A 19,738-nucleotide genomic window follows, 5' to 3' on the forward strand; every position below is an offset into this window, starting at 1 on the left:
TCTGCCTAAGCATGTTCAGTTTTATTTTAATCAACACCTCCGAAATATCAAATAAAAAAGATATCTACCGTAAAATGGGGTAACTTTGGGCACTTTTCAGAGTTTTTAAACCACTGCTTCCAAACAAAACCAATTATATTTCTAATTAACTCTTTTTTGTGACATTAGGGTTCCCTTCTACACCTTGAAGTTGAAAAAGATTTTTTAATAATTTTGTAAGGGTGCCCTAGGGGTTAAAAATGACCTGACCAAAGTTACCCCGCCTTTGGGGAAACTTTGGTCACAGTATTACATTCCATGAAGGAAAAAAAATCAAAAAAATTGATATTCGCTGAATATGGGCAAGTTGTTGTTTTTTGTGACATTTGACACCTTGCAAAATTAATCAAACACACATCCTTGCTCACAAATATCGATTTTATTTTTCTGAAAAAATGTAAAAAATGCTGATTTTGGTCAAAAATCCCGCTTTTTCGTAAATTTCAAGGAAATTACACATGAGCGACTATTATTTCTTCCAAACATATTTCTTAACAAATTGACACCAAATATGACTAAAAACAATATTGCTGTACGAAAATATGACCATTTAAAAAAATATATTTGACCGACCAAAGTTACCCCGCTGACCGAAGTTACCCCATTTTACGGTATAGGTCTGACGTTCGAATGGTGTTCGTCGCATTCCTAGCGGAAAGCATCAGACTTACATAATTATTTCATAATAAATATTAAAGTCACATTTTGAAATTTAAACAAAAAATAGTTGGTGGTCTGCGCCCGTAAGATACCAACCAGCACCCGCATGCGCACTTGCGCTAAAGGTAAAGACAGCTCGTAGGAAATTAAAAATGAACCAGAAAACTGAGTGATGAGATGATATGCATGCATGAGTGTATGAGAAGAAACATTTTAATTCTAACTGCAACGATGTTGAAAGGTAGAACCTTTAAGTTTGAAAACGTACAACTTTCTATTTCATGCAATAAAAGTGCTCATGATCTCGCATAACATGCACGATTTGAGGCGTTAGACGTTGATGTTGCAAGGTCAAATATTACATGTATTAAACAAACATGACAAACACTAGTTCAGTACACAGTCAGGACAGTCACAGTGCATAGAAATTAATATGATGTTCTGGGTCTGATTATTCATTTAGCCCGAAACATCATGGCCCTGTTCCTTCCTCACTAGGGCCATGAGTGCTATACGTACGGAAAAACGGGGCACCATGAAGTCACGTCGCGGGGATGACGTCATACGGACGGCATCTTTTTATAGGAAGAATTCAAAACACGGCGACGCACACCGTCATCGTCCCTATATCTTTGTGTCAAAAATTGCTGTGATATTACGAGGAATCCTCACGTTTTTCAACAGCTACGCATGGTGATTTTGTTCAAGATAGGCCGAGCGACTCAGGCTAAGCATACAATGTGAGATTTTGAGAGTCGATCTGCCACACTGTTTCTATTCTATGTTTTTACGATTTTTGCATGATCAGTATATGGCTGGCCGTAACCGCCCCAACGTGGAGCTGCTACGGCGTAGCTTACTTTTCGCTTCAGCGGAGCTAAATTGACCAATCATGTTAGATCTTTTCATTACGCGGAGCCAGTGGATGCATCCTCGTTCCAGAGAGAAAACTCTTGCCAAAATTAATGTTTACTATGGGGATTTTAAATGAATCGAATGTAAATAAACCACGACCAGTTGTACAGGATCAATACCATTGTTTGATTAGTGTATAGTCAATGTTACCTTGCATGCATGTGTCATGTGTGTGGCGTGTTTGTTTGTTTGTTTGTCTACTGTGTCAGGCCAGGATCACTGACACCCACGGTACTGATACTGTCATACTATCACGGTGATCATATTGTTGAATGTTGTTGACTTTAAAATAATCATGATGCAGTCATGAATGTCTACAGTAGAATTCACCACGACCTTTGAAGGACTTAAACCCCATTAAAAGCTATTAAACCAAGATAACACTCAATGAAAACAGCTCAACTATGTTACATCAGATCTTCTCTGGTTAAATACACACTGCACTTGTGCCTGTTTTACCTGTGCAATGAGCAATGAGCTGGTATTATAGTTTCAGTTGGGTGAATGATTATAAAGCTAACGCAAGGTAACAATACTGGGTGGGCTTTTGTTTACGAAATGAGACAATAGTCTGCTTATTGTTAACCAGCGTTCTTGAAAATGAGAAGCATTTAATGGTTTGCAGACTTAACACGGTTTAGAAATAATTTCTTCATATTTTTTGGTGTTATCTGTCGTTCCTAAAACACACAAGTACCGGTACCAATATTTCCAAACACCTAAATTAGCTAAACATTTAGGACATGTTACAAAACTATATTTTCTAGAATTTCAGAGAATAATTTAAATATTGGCGGTTATTTTTTACACAGTGAGTGACGCGTCAACTAGGCAATGGCCTATACTTCTAACATACACTATTTGTAGAGGTCACGCGTCAATGGTGAGCGCACTGAGTATTGTGTATAGGAAAACGGACAGTAACTACATGTATGGCCTACTAGTATATAAAGTAAATCCGAACTGGTTTGCTGAAGGTCGAATTCCGCAGGCGGCAGGCCACGCCGCGCAAGTTGTACAAATTAGCTCCCGGTGATACACTGCAGATCGCAAAATTGTGTGCATGGTTTACCACCACTCTGCCTAGCTATATACTGTATGAGTTTCTTATGAGTGCATGTCCATCTTAATAATAAGTCGGTTCGTACTTTTCATAAACTACTTTTTGAATCATAACTTTCGTGACCGAGGATATCTTGCAACTACGTGAAGCTCATCTGACAAATTCTTAATGAATAAATTAGCTTCACGTAATGAGTAAGTCGTACTTGATTGGTCAGTTTTACCTCCGAGTAATGAAAAACTCTAACATGGCTGGTCAATTTGGCTCCACGGAGCAAAAAGTCAGCTACGTGTAGCAGCTCCACGTTGTGGCTGTTGCGGCCTACCATATCAGTATCCCATATGATATTTCTATTGCAAGAAAATTTTATTTGTTGTCAGGTAAATCACAGGTTTTATTTTAAATACACTAACTGGAAATTAAATTCACTAATTAGTGAGGACCGGTATTTTGCTGTGGATATGTTTTTTTAACTGCAATTTTGATGTAAAAAATTTGAAATCCACTGTAAAAATTGTGATAATATTCAACTCTTTGAGAAAATAATTATATAAAGGAATGCATGTAAAATCCAGGTGCAATACAATGTACATTATTGACACACTATCACTCTCTTTATCTACGTCAATAATAGAATAATCGATTTCAATCGAATTGAATACATTAATTGCTCCATTTTGAGTTTGTAGTTGACTACTGATCGACCTAAGCGATCGATTGCTAGCCAATCAGATAGAATTCTCCTTTTCTTGCGTTCGGTGAAATACCACTCGCCCGTCGCTCACCAACGGAGTATTAAATTTATATTTATCGTATAGGACGTTGACACTGTGCGACGATAACAGTCACAAGTCTGGTCTTTTACATCCTGAAATGTGCTCAAAATTTACGAACATGCACCAAATATGTTTTGTTTAAGTCTCATCTTCATGTGAGGAATGGTAGGAAGTGGTATTTATGAGAAAAAGTGGTATTTTATGTGTACCCTGGACCAGATATGCTCAGGAGTCTCAGACCTTCGTACGGAGAAGGACAGTGGAAATCGTAGTGGCGGAGGTGTGAGTACCTCGGGCTACATTTCATTCGGCTGCGAAGCAGGCGACTACAAAGTTTCTCCATTTACTACGCTCTGAAGCCAAAGTGGCAATGGCACCTGGCAGTAGAAAGACTGAAAGTTGTTGAAATCCCCCAACAGTTAATTTTTGCACATAAAGACAAGTAGGATGTTCTTTGCCTTCCAGGTCTTCTTTTACCAGAGAGCATCTTCTGCATGGTTAATCTTCCTGCATCCTCAGGATATGTCCCAGGAATCGTAGTTGTCATGATCTTCTTCTTCTTGGTTGAGTCGGTAGATGCAGATTATTGATCTGACAGAGTTGATAAGAGGCACAGTGACAGTGTTGGTGATGGTATAGACCCTCAGTTCCAACTACATGTAGTTGGTTTACTAGTCTCAGATTGTACTTTTTCACCAGAGGAATTCGTCCTGAAATTATTTTTGCAGTACCGGTATAGCTTTATAAGGAACTGGTTCTCAACCCTGATATATGTGTTTCCATGTATGCATGTATACGTACATGTACATCAAGGTCATTCGATGGGTGTATACAAATTTGGGTGTTAACATGCCCTACACGCCTTGCTGCATGATAAGCCTATGATGTGTATGCATATTTATGGTGCTAAAATATTGCACTTCAACAAAAATAGGCAGTCTTTATTTAAAAGATATAGTTGACTCATCAAAATTACTTTCATCCAAATTTTAACATTAACAGAATAAATAACATCCGTTGCAAAAGATGTCAACGCTGACAGACTGAAAAAAGATAATTACGTACTCTAGCATCGAATGCGTAACTATCATGTGCAAATTTGAAGCTAGAGTTCTCGAGTAACTACTATCATGACCATTAAATTGATTAATTGGAAATGCATTGACCAGATGGGAAGTGTGCTTTAGCTGTGCCTTTTTATATAGTTGGTACAAGTTTTTTATTAAAATCAACAAATAACAAAATGTAGGTGAATTGCCTGATTTTTGATCACTAGATTAAATTTCCTTTTTTTTGCAGGAAAATATATGTGTCAACTTCTTGGCAAAATCGAATCAACCTTCAAAAACTTTCATCCAAAAGCAGCAGGTGCTTCGAATGTTTGCCGCCAAGTTATAAGAAGTTGCAGCTCACAAAATGCTGAGTTACTACAAGTGGAAAGAGATTCAGTGCATAAAGGTTGGTCATGGTCACTCTCTCCCCTTAAAACCCTCCCAGTCTGCAACCCATATTGCATATGTATTTACAACCAGGGGTGAACCCATTGTATATATGTGACCTGCTACCAGGAAATTGGCGTAAAATCGCAGTGACTTTATACTCATTTTGTTGAGTTGGTATTTTCGAGATATTTGTCTAAGTTGATGTTCATTGTTTGCTGCCACCTGTAAAAACCAGTAGTATTATCCTTTGTGAATGGCCCATTGTGCCCCCATTCACTAATAAGACATACGAGACATACTTAACATTTCTACTTTTATTATTGTTATGATCTAAGTAGTGTTATCTGTGTCTGGTAATTGTTTCGTGGTAGCAGGTCACATATAGATGGAGTACCCACCTCATAAGCTCTTCAGGTACTCTGACAGTACCTTCCTGTTATTTATATTCATGAGTCAACTCTCATCATGTCATGTATGTATTTAATTATCTACATGTACATGTAAGGTATACTTTCTTTTCAAAAATATGTCCCTTTCAGCTTAAGGTTGTACTACACCCCTTGATAAATTTGTGACTATTTTTGCATTTTTCTCAAAAAATAATATTTAACACACTGGTACCGTAACAAAGGAGGTTATGTATAGGGGCAAGGAATCCAGTTACTACACTGGATTTCAGTGACTCATGATAAGCGGTACGTTATGATAAGAAACTAGAGCGGTTCTCGGGTTGCGCGGTTTTCGGCATACGCGGTTGGTGTGTAAGGTTGTTGGGTGATGGTATGGTAGAGGTTGTGTTTAAATGTGAGTTTCTTTTCAGAACCCTGTATGGGCGAAGCCTGGATGGTGGATGGGGAGTGTGGGGTGATTAAAGAAGGAAATAATATGGAAATGTACCGTAATAGGCCGCACAGCTGTGTAATGTTTATGTTTTACAAGATGCCCAGAGCACGGGTTGGGATATGGAAAATCCCCTCGTGGTGTCGAGTTCACAACAGGTGTTGGTATTGCTTTACCAAAACAACCCGAGCCGTGTGTTGGAAGATTTTGTATGTTTAGACAGTTTTCTAGCAATGTTCACTGTACCCACCAAGTTTCATGCCCATACGACAGATTTTAGTAATTTGACCTCAGATGACCAATGAGTGACCTTGGATTACCCCAGTAGCGTAGCGGGGGGGCAGGGGGGGCAGAGTGCCCCCCCTGACAAAAAAATGAAAGAAAAAGTGCCCCTCTGACAAAAAATGAAAGAGTAAATCAGGAGGGCAAAGGAAAAAAAAAGGGCAAGGAGCCCCTTTTCTAGCAAAATTCAGGGCCAAAATAGTGTAAAATACAAAAAATTTCAGCGCTTACGCCACATTACATTGTAACAATAAAGCCCTTTTTAGCGGATAATGGGCAAAAATAGTGTAAAATACCATTTTTTTCGCGCTACGCGCGCAAATCATCCCAATAAGGCCCTTTTCGGGAAGCTAGAAGACATACAGTCTCTATATGTATTGTATGATGCAACTGCAATTTTTTCGTCTGTGCCCCAAAAATTTTAGTTTGCCCCCCTGACCAAGAAAGCTGGCTACGCCCCTGGATTACCCCCAAAATGACCTTCCAAAAAAATTTCATGCTGTTAAGACAATTTTTAATTTGACCTCAGGTGACCCCAGGGTGACCTCGGATGACACCGAAATGACCTTCCAATAACTTGACTCTAAATGTTGAATATACCCACCAAGTTTCGTGCCCATAACAGTTTTAGTAATTTGACCTCAGATGCCCCTGGGTGACCTCGGATGACCCCGAAATTACCTTCCAAAAAATTGACTCTAAGTGTTGACTATACCCACCAAGTTTCGTGCCCATATGCCATTTTTTAGTAATTTGACCTCAGATGAACTCTGTGTGACCTTGGATGACCCCGAAATCTATTCAGCTCTGTAAGAACATCAACTACAAATACAACAGACCAAGTTTAGGCGATACACCATGTTGTTAAAACCCCTGTAGACCCTAGGCATCATATGATATCGCACATGTTGACTTCCAAACTTCATCACAACATAAACTTCGAAAATGATCCATTCATACTGTCCCATTTATTAACACCTTCGGTTTGTATCAATTGCCAGTGAGCAAAATACACGTGCTCTGTTCACTATACACAGCAAGGTTAGGTATAGGAAGCTATGTGCACGATATTACAACCTCTACCTTGCTGCATTTTATTTGCAGTTCTGACATCTGGCCTCGCCGGTTTAACCAACCAGGTCAGACCTTTGGGCTAGACAGGGATGACAGAAAGCTGTGTCAGTCATAAATTAAATAAAATGTATTACTTTTGGTAAACAAGGGTTGTCTGAGAAGAAAAAAATGTGGAAAGGTGAAAAGCAAAATGAAAAAAAGAGAAGAAAAACAGAAGGGGGAAATGGGGAGGAACGGGAGGGAAGCTATGATTTCCTTTCTCCATGCTCAAAATTAAATGTTGAAATTAAAGTTTTCATTTTTCGTTGGAAAGGGTGTGCCCGAGTGATTGCGTATTAAAACAAACGTTAACAAACAAAAACAAAATTCCCTAAATTGTTATGCCAAAATAAAAAAATTTATCTTGTAAATTTTTGGCTCTATGTAAAGTTTTGAAGGATTTTTGTTTAAAAAAAAAAAAAAAAAAATCTGGTGTCATAATGAATCAAAAGATGTATGTTTTATACAGTAAATTAAGTAAAAATTATGATGCGCAGTGATTATGCCATCTTATTAAATTTCTGATCTTAATATTTCGTCTTTTTGTCAAATTGTCAAAAGTATGTGATAGCCGATTTATTGCTCAACCGCACCAAGTATTTAGTTTTGTTTAGTTGGGTCGTTAAAATACCCAAACAATTAAGTTTCCGACGATACAGTTCTTTCAGGGACACCCTGTATATAGCATGTTTGTACTACAGTATCGATTTTATTGAAGGTCACTGGTAAACAAACACTTGATAGTCTGTGCCTCGGTCCAGACTGTATGTGGCTATCACGATGTTTGTTCGGATCGCCCGACATAAATTGGATGTGTGGGAGACTAGGTCTGTGCAAACAAGTGAGCATTTACAAAAAGCAACACAAAACCAAACAAAAAATACACCCATTGCCCGCTATTTACTGCACAAAATGAAAGACTCTAATCAGGTACCGCACGAAATGAACGACTCTAATCAGCTGCGGCAATTCCACAATCATGCACAATGGCGCATAGGCCTATTTTATACACGTATTCTTATTCGTGCATTTGACGGACTTGGGTGTTTTTGTTTTTGTTAAATATCTCCTCTCCTGAACACATATTATTATAGAAAATCTATCTACTTCTTCATTCGCACATACTATATACCCTGCAACTTTCAATCTACACAGTGGCTAGATAACCCCTTAAACGTGCGAACAAATATTGCAAAACAAAATTAAAGTATGGCTCTCCGCCTATGGCTACGCCCATACAAAGAGGTACGGCTAGAATCTCATTTCTAAAACAACATAAAATGAACCACTTGTCTTGAATCACTGAAATTTCAGTGAAGTAATTCCTTGCCCCTGTAATATACATAACTTTTGTTACCAGTGTGTAGTTATTTTTTGAGAAAAATGTAAAATTAGTCACAAAATTTATCAGGGGGTGTATAATATTAAAGACAGGGAACATGTGTGATGCGCAAAAAACACTGAAATGTGCACATTTTGGATATAATTGCGCATTTTAAGTCTGACTGCAAATTTTAAGATTTCCCCTTTTTCAAGTGTTCATTTGCCATTGTACACTCAAAGTATTTCTTTGCATTTTTTCAACAGATGTAGCTTGGATAAAACTGAATAGACCGCCTGTCAACAGCTTCAGCAAGCAGATGTTAGCAGATATTGCTACATCAGTTAACACCATAGAAAACGATCCAACATACAGAGGAATTATACTCTCATCAGTAAGCATACTATTGAATGTAAATTTTGGGAAAGACAATTTATTTTTTCATCTTTGTGATGGACATTAAAAAAGTTCTTCCAGGAATGTGTTGACCAGTTTGAAGATTTAGGACTTTGGTTTAGCAGAGCTTGCAAGTGGTGTATGGGAATGGAACTTGTATCACAGTCCATTTGGTAATAAAAATGTGCTCTGCATGTGACAGCCACATCCAGGGGGCTCAAATCTGAAAGTGATGTATCTGTACACCAAAGTATGACACTAGAGGTCTATCGGTGGGGTTTTTGTGAAAAAAGGTCATTCAGTGGGGGCTCCAGGAAAATGGGGGGTCATTATGTGTGGGAACGCTAAAAAATGCCATTTTGAAGCTAAAATACTAGATTAGAATTATGTTAAATTTGTTCAAAATGCACACTTCATTTAATAGCAGATTTGTTGTAAATTTCAAATGGCGTTATTGGATAATATCTGTTGAACAAAAGGGGGTTCACTTTACATGTTGAAGTTGGTGGGTGTAGGGGTGTGTGGGTATGTACGTACCTATACCATAGGGCTGTATAACAGAAATACAAATCTTTTGTGATTAAATATTATTTTTGAATGTCTGGTTGATCATATACTTTTTCATTAAAATGTACTTACAATATATTTTCTTTCAGTCCATTCCAGGTATCTTTTCATCCGGGTTAGACATAACTGAGATGTACCAGAAGACGCCCGATTATTATGCAGACTTCTGGCATAATGTACAAGAGCTGTGGCTCAGGTTATATGGGTCTTCTCTGCCTGTCATAGCAGCAATCAATGTAAGACATCCTGAGAATTATACAGTATAAGTCCACAACTTATAAGTGCCCCCCTAATACTTTTTAAAATAAGTCGAAACATATTTTACGAAATATAAAAATGTAAAAAGATATGTATAGCCCTATTTGTTTTACCCCTGGACCAATTTATAGCATCACACATCATTGCGTTCAGTCACAATGGTTAATTGTGTAAGAAAAGAGGCCGTTTTAAAAGTTGTACCAGGTTTTCTTAAACAAACACATGAATAGGCCTGGCCTACTGTATTGTTTGAGCTCTGACTCCTATGGACTCAGATGCCACTTAATTTTAACACTGTTTAAACAGTCTCTTTTTTTACATAATGAACCATTGTGACTGAACGCAATGACATGAGACGTTATAATTTGGTCCATATGTGTAAAACAAATAAGGCTACTTACATGTTTACACGTTTGCATTTCGTCAAATATTTTTTGATTTATTTTAAAAAGTATTTAGAGGGGAACTTATAAGTTGTGGACCCTATAGCTTTGACGGCAAGGATGTATCAACTGTTTTATACAAGCCCCCTTCAAATCCACCAAAAACAACTGCTTTAGGGCGCCTTTTAGAGAAATTGAATCTTTGAAAATGTTGGATAGTGATTTTGTGTCCGGATCATGTTTATATGTTTTTTTTAATACTGGAGCTAAAATTTGCAACTCACTTTGCTATGTTGCGTCCGAAACCATCAGACTTCATGCAAAAACTACTGGATGAATAATCTACACCAAGATAATATACATGCATTTTTCCATGATTGTAAATTTCAGCTTGGATACATGAAAATGATAGTAATTATTTAAATATAAATGTTATTCAGTACCATTTATCTTCAGGTTTTCTGTTCTGTTTCCAGGGGCATAGTCCAGCAGGTGGTTGTCTTATGGTGCTTGGGTGTGACTACAGAATCATGGCAACAGGCAAATACATCATAGGACTTAATGAAGTTGCAGTGGTAAGAATACAACAATTCTATATTTGAGTTGGTTGATACTTTTCAGTGTTGTATGATAAAAAAGTGTATTTGTTGTAATCCCGGGGTGTAATATGTGAACACACTCTTATAAAATATGTAATATTGCTTTGGCAAAGCTTGCTTTAATGCAGATTCTTCCATTCTCAATTGACCTTTTCGGTAAATCTCATAAGCCTTTGCGAGTACACCTGAGATCTCGTCATTTGACGTCACGCTGACTTGCAATGCACAGTAACGATGTTCGATAAATGATATGCGCATCGGCACATATCGGCGTGACGTCAAATGACAAGTTTTCAGGTGTACTCGCAAAGGCTTAGTATGGGAATTACCTAAAAGGTCAATATAGTCCATGGCCCTTGATATTGGGTGTGATTGGTCCCCGGGATTGGTCTCTTTCTAAATGCAAACAACACTGTGGTGAATAAAGTTTAAAATGTTTCATCCAAACACAAGAAAGTTATTCCTACCTCTTGGAATTTTCAGACCATTACTCCATCTTTCATCAGCGAGACTGTGATGATGATGATCAGGTTGTGACCTTTTTAACCTTGCTCACAGTCTCATAGACTCCTGGAAGTTTGAACATGTCCCAGTCTATGTTGAGAGATGGCTGGTTGACACCTATCGTCTCTGTCCAAGATCTTGACCTGGTCTAAGTTCACATAATGTCCAGGTGACTCTATGTGGATGTGGTTTGAAACTTCTGATTTTGGAGAACTTGGTCTTCTATGATGAAAGATGGAGTAACCATCTGAAAATTCTGAGAGGTAGGAATAACTTTCTTGTGTTTGGATCAAACGTTTCAACTTTAATCATTGGATATACTAACAAAGATGAACTGTCATAAACATTGTGGTGGTTACAATAATGTAAAAGCATCACACAGTTTACAATAAACAGCACACAAAAAGTATTGTTACACAATGCACGAAGTAGCACGAATAGAGATATTTACTGACATCATTTACAAAGTTACCAACGATTCCCGGTATCCTTGCTAAGTTAAAAGTTAAACTCACTAATCCATTGGTAATGAAGGTGTTTAAACTGTGATATATTTGTCGCTGAAGATCATGTCAATTACGTAATAATTATTTTTAATTCACCTGCCCAGTACGTTATGAGCTATTTTCAGGTTGTTGATTATCTTATTACGAATTTCTTAAATAAAAACTTATATAATTACTTGTTTATTTAAAAATTAATTGATAAATTAATTATTTAATTCATTCATTCATTTAATCATGCACCTATTCATTCATTCATGTACCCATTCATTCATTCATTCATTCGTTCATTTTTTCATTGATTCATTTATTCGATCGTTCGTTTATACATTCATTTAGTCATTAAGAACATTTAGTTAGGAAGAACATTGGTTCAAGTCGTTTCTCAAGAAGAAGAAAATTGCGGGGTTCAATCGATGGATGTTATTGATATTGGCTCACTTGTTTTGTCACTTAACTTACTTCAAATGTCACCTTTTCCACTGACCTGACTTTAATTCCTTACAAAACCCATTTATTTCCTTACAAAACTTGTTTATTTCCTTACAAAACCCATTTATTTCCCTACAATACCCGTTTATTTCCTTACAAAACCCCTTTATTTCCTTACAAAACCCCTTTATTTTCTTACAAAACCCCTTTATTTCCTTACAAAACCCCTTTATTTCCTTACAAAATCCCTTTACTAGTATTTCCTTACAAAACTGCTGGACAACAACAAGAAACCCTCATAGGATGAATAAGTGATTAGCAAATAGTTAGGGGGGGGGGGAAAGTAAATTTTAAGGGGGGCAAAATCACCAAATTTTACACAAAATTGCTGCAAAAGTGGAAATGTAATTTTGGGTTTAAACTAGGGGAAGCAAGAGTTCTGACTGGGGGGGCATTTACTCCCCCCCCCCATGCTGCTGTGGGCTGCCGCTGTGTAAATTGTCATTATACTTGATCACATGATATTGAAAAAAGTGAGGTATTATATGTGACACGATCTGGCCCATGGGGGCCAAAGGAGGCATTTTTGAAAATTGAGTTACTGTAATTATTACATTATACATACAATAGGCTATCATTTACTGAAAACACCAAAGGTCTGGCATACTTGGTTCTAAATTAGTTATGAAGGTTTTTGATGCCTATTTTCTTAGGTATTTTATTGTGTTTTTACTCCATATTTTTACCTTTATCTCAGTTTCAAATTTGCCACCTTTGGCCCCCATGGACCAGATCGTGTCACATATGTGACCATCCTCCACAACTGAGCCCGGATGTCGCCAGTGCCACTATTGAGATATGCTCCATTGAACTTAACAATAAACGATAGGAAACAAAGGATTTATTGACTGTTTTATTGATTTTTCACTACTTAAATGTCAAGTACTATATAGACATGCATATGATATACATCATTTTAAAGCTAATTTCAAGCAGAATATTTTGGTTGAATATCTCAAAAATGATGATTGGCGACTTCAGGGCTCAGTTGTGCTGGATGGTCACATATGTTACTGTCTGGGGAACTGTTTGATTTCCTTTGAGTGTTTTATTTCTGTAAGAATTTTCTAATTCTTTCTGTTTTTAACTTTTAACTTTGTGCATTATGGTTATGTAAATTACTTGTGGCATTTTACAGGGGCTTAGTCCACCATTGTGGCTTCAAGAAGCAATGGTTAAGGCTATTGGATTTGGACATGCTGAAAAAGCATTGAAATCAGGTGAGCCATCTTTCACAATATTTTGAAATATCATAACTTTTGTTTTTTTCCCTTTATATTTGTTATCTTTTGTAGGCGTCGTACCTGAAATCTTGGCGTGCACTGTGCTTAATTTACTGAATCATAGACAAACAGAAAAGGTGCTACAATTAGGTAAATAAAAAAAGACCAATTAGGTAAATAGTCTGCTATAAAATGGTGGTACTTGACCTCAATGTCTTAAACTCGTCAGCAAGTTCCATACTTGTTGTTCTGCATATTGTTTTCTGTCTATATCGGGTCTCATGATATGGTTTTTATAGTTTTTGTGTGTTTTGACCATCCATCATATATGTTGTGGAGACATTTTCTTACCTTAACTTTTTTGTTTGTTTTTGTTTTTGTTTTGTTGATCGATTGTTTTCATGTACAATGTTTAACCCTACAGGATAATTCAACTTGTTTGGCTATTGGTCAAGGTCATAGCAAGGGGACAAATTGCCCCCTCCCAAGACATTTTTCAGGGGGACAACAAAGAGTAAAGTGTCATTAAAATGACTAAAATGAGCCAATAGCCTCTCCATCCCCACCCCACGCACTGATAGATCGCTTTAGAAATGCCTAACAATCACCTGTGCTTAGCTCCTTCTAACACACCCCTAGTATACATGTAAGTATTTATTAGGGTTACTTTCAAGAACCACATAAATGTACATGATTAGTATATGTTATACATGTAATAGTTTATCACTTTATACCTCTGTAATTCTCAAATTATATTACTATTTTAAAGGTACACTCTTCTCAGTGGAAGATGCAGTAGAAGCAGGTCTAGTAGACCAGTCTGTTTCACCAGAGAATCTGGAGGAAACGGCAAGGAATGAAATAGCTAAATGGCTCAAAATTCCAGGTATTTTTATGTCTTAATTTTATCCTGATTCACAGGTGGTGGCGCATTGCATTCTCTAAATTCAGTAAATTTTCATCGTCAACCGTGTAATTGAATGGGATTATTTTGAAATTTTAAAACGCTTGAAATATCACAAACAAATAGGCCTATGTTGATAAATAATATAAATACAAGCTAAAACCGTTGGGGTTCGATAATGAACCCCACAAAACTAACCAGTATATTGGAAAATGCCATACGGCCGGGCGGTTTCACAAGTTGCCGGCTCGATCATGTCATCCGCCGCCTGCTGATTCAATGACACTGACCCTACTTTATAGTGCAAGTGTGCAATTTCTGTGTGTGTATGTGTTTGTTTTCACTGACAAACTTGGACCCACGAATTGACATTTCACTCATAGAGTACGCGTACACGGACCCCATGGATGAAACCTGAATAAGCCTGAATAACATTGTAAAAATGACCAAAATGGCATAAAACGGGCTGAAAATAAAAGAAAGTCTGGACTACAAAAAAACCTGAATTCAGTAAAAATCCTGAAAACGTGCATCCGTGGACCCACATGTTGTAACAATGCATATGGGGTATGTCCGCTATTGTAGGTGTAATACCAGGTCCACGGTTTGGCGGATAAATGTCATATTTTCCAAAAGTCCACACTTTCAATAGTGAATTATGTCAGTGTGTAGAGGTCCACAGTTATACTGTTAACTACAGGCTATATAGGGTCCATGTTTGTCGATGAAAACATATAAAAGGTATGTGTGTGGGGGTGCATGGGTGTCTATTTGATTCTTTACTCTGTTGAGCAATTGAGAGTTAGGAAGTTTATACAGAGCATTATGTCCCTAAAATAATGAAACACTCTGAGGAGTGGCATCTTTGATCAAAGGCTAGTACAGCTTTCAGTTCAAATCAGTTGCATGCTTGCATGTTATCAGGCTGCTTGTTCTGAATGGGTGGCTGCAATCTTCCTCTTGTGTTTTAAATCTGTTGACATTAAGGGATCCGGAATGAGCGTTTATTGCGTTTCTTGCAGTATTTTTTGAGGACATGAGAGCACCTCAGACCTATCGAATTGCATTCTGAATACAAAGCATGTCTTTCTGATATCAAATAATTTTCATTTTTTGAAAATCACAATATAATACAAATTTTATGACAAATTATAAAAATTTAATATTTTTCAAATTTTGATATATAACAGTCCTCAAGTAAATTATATAAATCTAATGATATATTCTTAAAGTGTATGTAGCTGGGAGGAAAAGCCGACGGTCAATTGAAAATTTTGACCTCTCATATTGAAGATATGGATTTTTTTCCCAAAAGACCTTTTTTTTTTTTTTTTGGTGTTTTGGGAAAAAAATCCATATCTCCAATACTTAAAGGTCAAAATTTTCAATTGATCGTCGATTTTTCATCCCACCTACATACACTTTAAGTATAAATCATCAGATTTGTAAAGTTTACTTGAGTACTGTTAAATATCAAAAATATCAATTTTAATGATTTGCCATAAAATGTGTATTAAATTGCGTAATTTCAAAAATCAAAATTATTTGATATCAGAAGGACATTCTTCGTATTCAGAATGCAATTCGATATGTCTGATTCTAATGTCCCAAAATAAATACTGTCCAAACGTTCATACCCCAGCCCTTAAGTGCCCCCATTTTACCCAAAATAAGGTAATTCCTTAAAACCGGTGCCACTTACTCCTATCAAAATGAAATGTGAGTACATGTATGAAACACATACACAACAGCTTCCAGAGTGATATCACATGGTATAAAATTACATGTATGTGCAAATTAATTGTTTGTAACTTTTTCAATTTTACTCAAAAGGCATTCAAATTATTTCTTGTTTGTATCTTACAGATCATGCAAGGAGCTTATCCAAACAGATGATGCGTAGCAAGGCTATTGAAACTGTATTAAAAGATCGCCAGAAGGATATAGATGACTTTGTCAATATGGTATCTCAGCCAGCCATTCAAAATACCATTGGCAAATACCTGCAAAGTCTTAAGGCTCGCAAGAAATAAGCTGACAATTCAATATATTGTTGTAATTTCATTCTGTGTACTGCTGAATTCCAGAAAAATACAGCACTAATTTTTTTGGATTAAAAAAATATGATCTAGTGCTGCCAAATGAAATATAACTCAATCATAATAATTCATTTAGAACTACCTGGACATAGAAGAAAAAGTTTACTATTTTACCACTTTCTTTTTAAAAAAAGAGGACATATCATGCATTTCTGGTAAGACGTGGTACAAGTCTAAGCATTTAAAATCTTGTATATAATGCCGAAATTTTGCTCTAGTTTTCACTCTTTTTGTGTTACTTTAATTAAATGATTGGTTATAAGAATGAAACCTGTATTTTCCAAAAATTAGAATGCATAAATTGAAATTTGACTTCTTGTCAACGCATGTGAAAACACCCTAAAAATGCATATTTTGGCCCTTAATTCACCAATTTGACCAAATAGTGAAATTGAACTTATTGGTCCGTATGTATAAAAGAGTTAGACTGGGTCTAAAGTTAGTCCTGGTCTAAGTGGAATTTAGTTTCAGGAGAAAGGACATTTTCCTATACATTTGCTTGAGTTATTATTTTTTTTTTACTTTGCATTAAAATCTTTAGAATTTGCTAGCTACTATTGGAAGGAAATAATAGCAAAGGACCATTCCTAATGGAACTAAATTCCACTTAGAACAGGTCTAACTTTAGACCCGCTCTAACTCTTTTGTGCATAGGGACCATTAGTGCTACTGCTAAATGAATAATTAGGATTGAGCGGTTTTATTTGGCAGAAGTTGATAAAAAAATGTTAATCTCAAAAAAGACATTTTGACAAAGCAAGACTGATCAACCATATCTTAGGAATCTTCATACAATTTTCCAAAATCTATTTTTAATGAATATGTGATGGATAGCTGAAGACTTGTGTTCATTTTCAGAAAGTGCACACAAGTATTGTTGTTGCCATTTACCCAAGTATTGTAAGTCATTTTAAATTAACATGATCTCAGTATTCAAGTTCAATGGACCCCAAGTGTTTGAAAAGTTTGTATAATAATGTTGAATGATTGCATACATGTATAAATGATTTATATATACTATTCAGTACTAGGTATTCTTTCCCTCCAGTGGCGTAGCGTGGATCATCATATTGGAGGTGGCGCCGACCATGATTGGGGGGGGGGGCACGAGCCATTTTTCGGCCATTTTCCAATGGGATTTTTAAAAATTTCAGATTGTTTGGGGGCATGTGGCCCTGTGCCCCTATGACACAAAGGAAAAAAAAGAAAATCAATATTGACCTGATAACCCAGGCCTTGCTATCTAGATTTTAAAGGCGAGTGGTCAATCACTTGCTGGCATGATGTCAGGTGATTGGTTTAATCACTCACTAGTGGTAGAATCACTCTCTAGGTCCTGGGGATGTGCCACACAGACTTTCGAATGCTGACTTTCTCTATTCCTACTTTTTGCTGTTTTTGCCACCCATCAGTATACCAATTTTTCACAAAAAAACATCCCAAAGCACCCAAATTTGCCCTTTTGCACTTTTTGGGGCACTTTGCCGAAATGCGCCCAATTGGACGCATTGTTCTCCACTAAAACCCCACCCATTGATATACATGTACCAAAATTGCTGAAAAGGAACCCCAAAACCGTGGCACATCCCCGTATGCCTTCAACCAGGGAGAACCCCCTCCGGGCTCTGGGTCTGAAAGATCATCCGTACCAATGTGAAACACGATACGCAATACACCCTCAATTTCATTTTCAGGGATTACAGCTAATTTATTATGATAAACAAATAACATTGAAAGTGCTGAAACTTGCATGTAAATTGGATTCAATTTTGGGTGATTTGCAGCGAGCGATATTTAGTGTCTATGGCGAGTGGAAAATCGCTCACTAGAAATTGAGTTTGGGCGCCTCAAACGGCAACGCCTGTAATCTCATTTTACAGTGAGAAACCATTGTATCAAATTATCTTCAATCATGACTCAATAATGTATATTTTTAAAATGTAAAATTGGCATAATGATAAAAGAGTTTTATTAGCAAATGAATTATTTCCATGTAACTATACATAATTCCTTTTACGAAATAAAAGTTCTATAAACTAGAATTACCGTACTCAATTTGTAATCAAAGGTGGTCACACAACAAAGGTTTGTAAATACCATACCCTATCACCCTACCCAGGGACTGTCTTTTGGAATTTGCAGGAGAGCATTAAACAGCTCTTCTGGAGCCTTCAAGGAGAGCTGTTTAAAGCATTTACAATATAATGTAAGGAGAGAATGGTCAACTAAGGAGAGCTAAAAATCACTCTCCTATATCAGATTTAAGAAGAGCAGTAAAGAGCGATTGCTCTCGCTCTCCTCAAAAGGCAGTCTCTGCCTACCAAGTTTGAAGTAATAATGCATTGAAGCTGTGCAGTGAATTAATTTGCTTCTGCCCAGACATGCAAGCAGCCAACTGGCCAGCCATCTGCATTATCATTGTTGTCAATGTCAATGTTGTGAGGGCCAAATATGTGAAGACCAATCTGTAGATTGCATGCTGTAGTCTGTATACCTTCCTCGAGTCATCAAGAGCAAGTCAGTAAGTGTAATGATGAGAAGTACGGTATATAAAAGTATACATTTTCAGAATGGAAATGATGCAAAGAATCCAACTAGCATAACAGATTTCCTGCAGCAATTAACACTTTTGAGAAAATCTCAAAATTTGGTTTTACTTTACTGACTCGAGGAAGGTATTGACCACTTGACATCATTCATTGTTTATCAACAAAGGTGAAGGACTGGTCTGTCGATATGCTTGAACGAACCACTACACTGTTCAATGGATGTCTTTTACTACAACGTATATGAAATGTGGTGGGCGATTTAAAATGCATGTGCCCTGAGCAAACTACGATGCGTACGCACACTGCAGGACAAAGAACAATGGAAATTTCCATAATTCGCACCCATACTGCTGGGCAATGACGTCACATGTCAAGTGGTCTATACAGACTGTAGCTTTCCTGTCCAGGGAGGTAGGGAGTGGTATTCACAAATCCACCCAATTGATCTTATATCAGATCTGTGTATTCAAATGTCCGTCATCCTGGTATGGGATATCCTATTAAAAATCCATACACCCTATGGAAGACATGACTTTAATCTCCCACACACATAGTGTTTACCTAAATGGGGGACTCCCATTTGAAATCTAAACCCTGTGTGGGATATAGTAGCGTGCATGGATTTTTAACTGGAATTGTCCAATTTGTAGTCAGATTTTTTCGAACTTCTGTAAACTAATTTGAAAAAGATGTTGTTGTAATGCCGAGGTCAAGATGTTACCTAGTCTCGTTCCAGCCAGTTTGGGCTCTTTCGTCACTAAACAAACCATCTGGCAACACTCTTGAAATAACATTCACAGATTGGATAAC

At 36.9% G+C, this 19,738-nt stretch overlaps 1 protein-coding gene across 2 annotated transcripts; it reads left to right on the plus strand.

The window, feature by feature from the left end:
• The first annotated feature begins 843 nt into the window (after positions 1-843).
• On the plus strand, positions 844-18,421 carry LOC140164385 (enoyl-CoA delta isomerase 1, mitochondrial-like). Of its 2 annotated transcripts, none has more exons than XM_072187660.1 (8): positions 844-940; positions 4,753-4,911; positions 8,718-8,845; positions 9,504-9,650; positions 10,532-10,630; positions 13,292-13,373; positions 14,146-14,262; positions 16,147-18,421. In XM_072187660.1, exons 1-8 carry the CDS (start codon positions 877-879, stop codon positions 16,311-16,313), a joined length of 963 nt encoding a protein of 320 aa, XP_072043761.1. In that variant the 5' UTR covers positions 844-876; the 3' UTR covers positions 16,314-18,421. The 2 variants fall into 2 exon arrangements, with proteins under 2 accessions (XP_072043761.1, XP_072043762.1); XM_072187661.1 differs by lacking the exon at positions 13,292-13,373 and adding an exon at positions 13,448-13,526.
• The last annotated feature ends 1,317 nt before the right edge of the window (positions 18,422-19,738 follow it).

The sequence above is a fragment of the Amphiura filiformis genome, chromosome 11 (assembly GCF_039555335.1).
Source record: "Amphiura filiformis chromosome 11, Afil_fr2py, whole genome shotgun sequence".
Lineage (NCBI taxonomy): Eukaryota > Metazoa > Echinodermata > Ophiuroidea > Amphilepidida > Amphiuridae > Amphiura > Amphiura filiformis.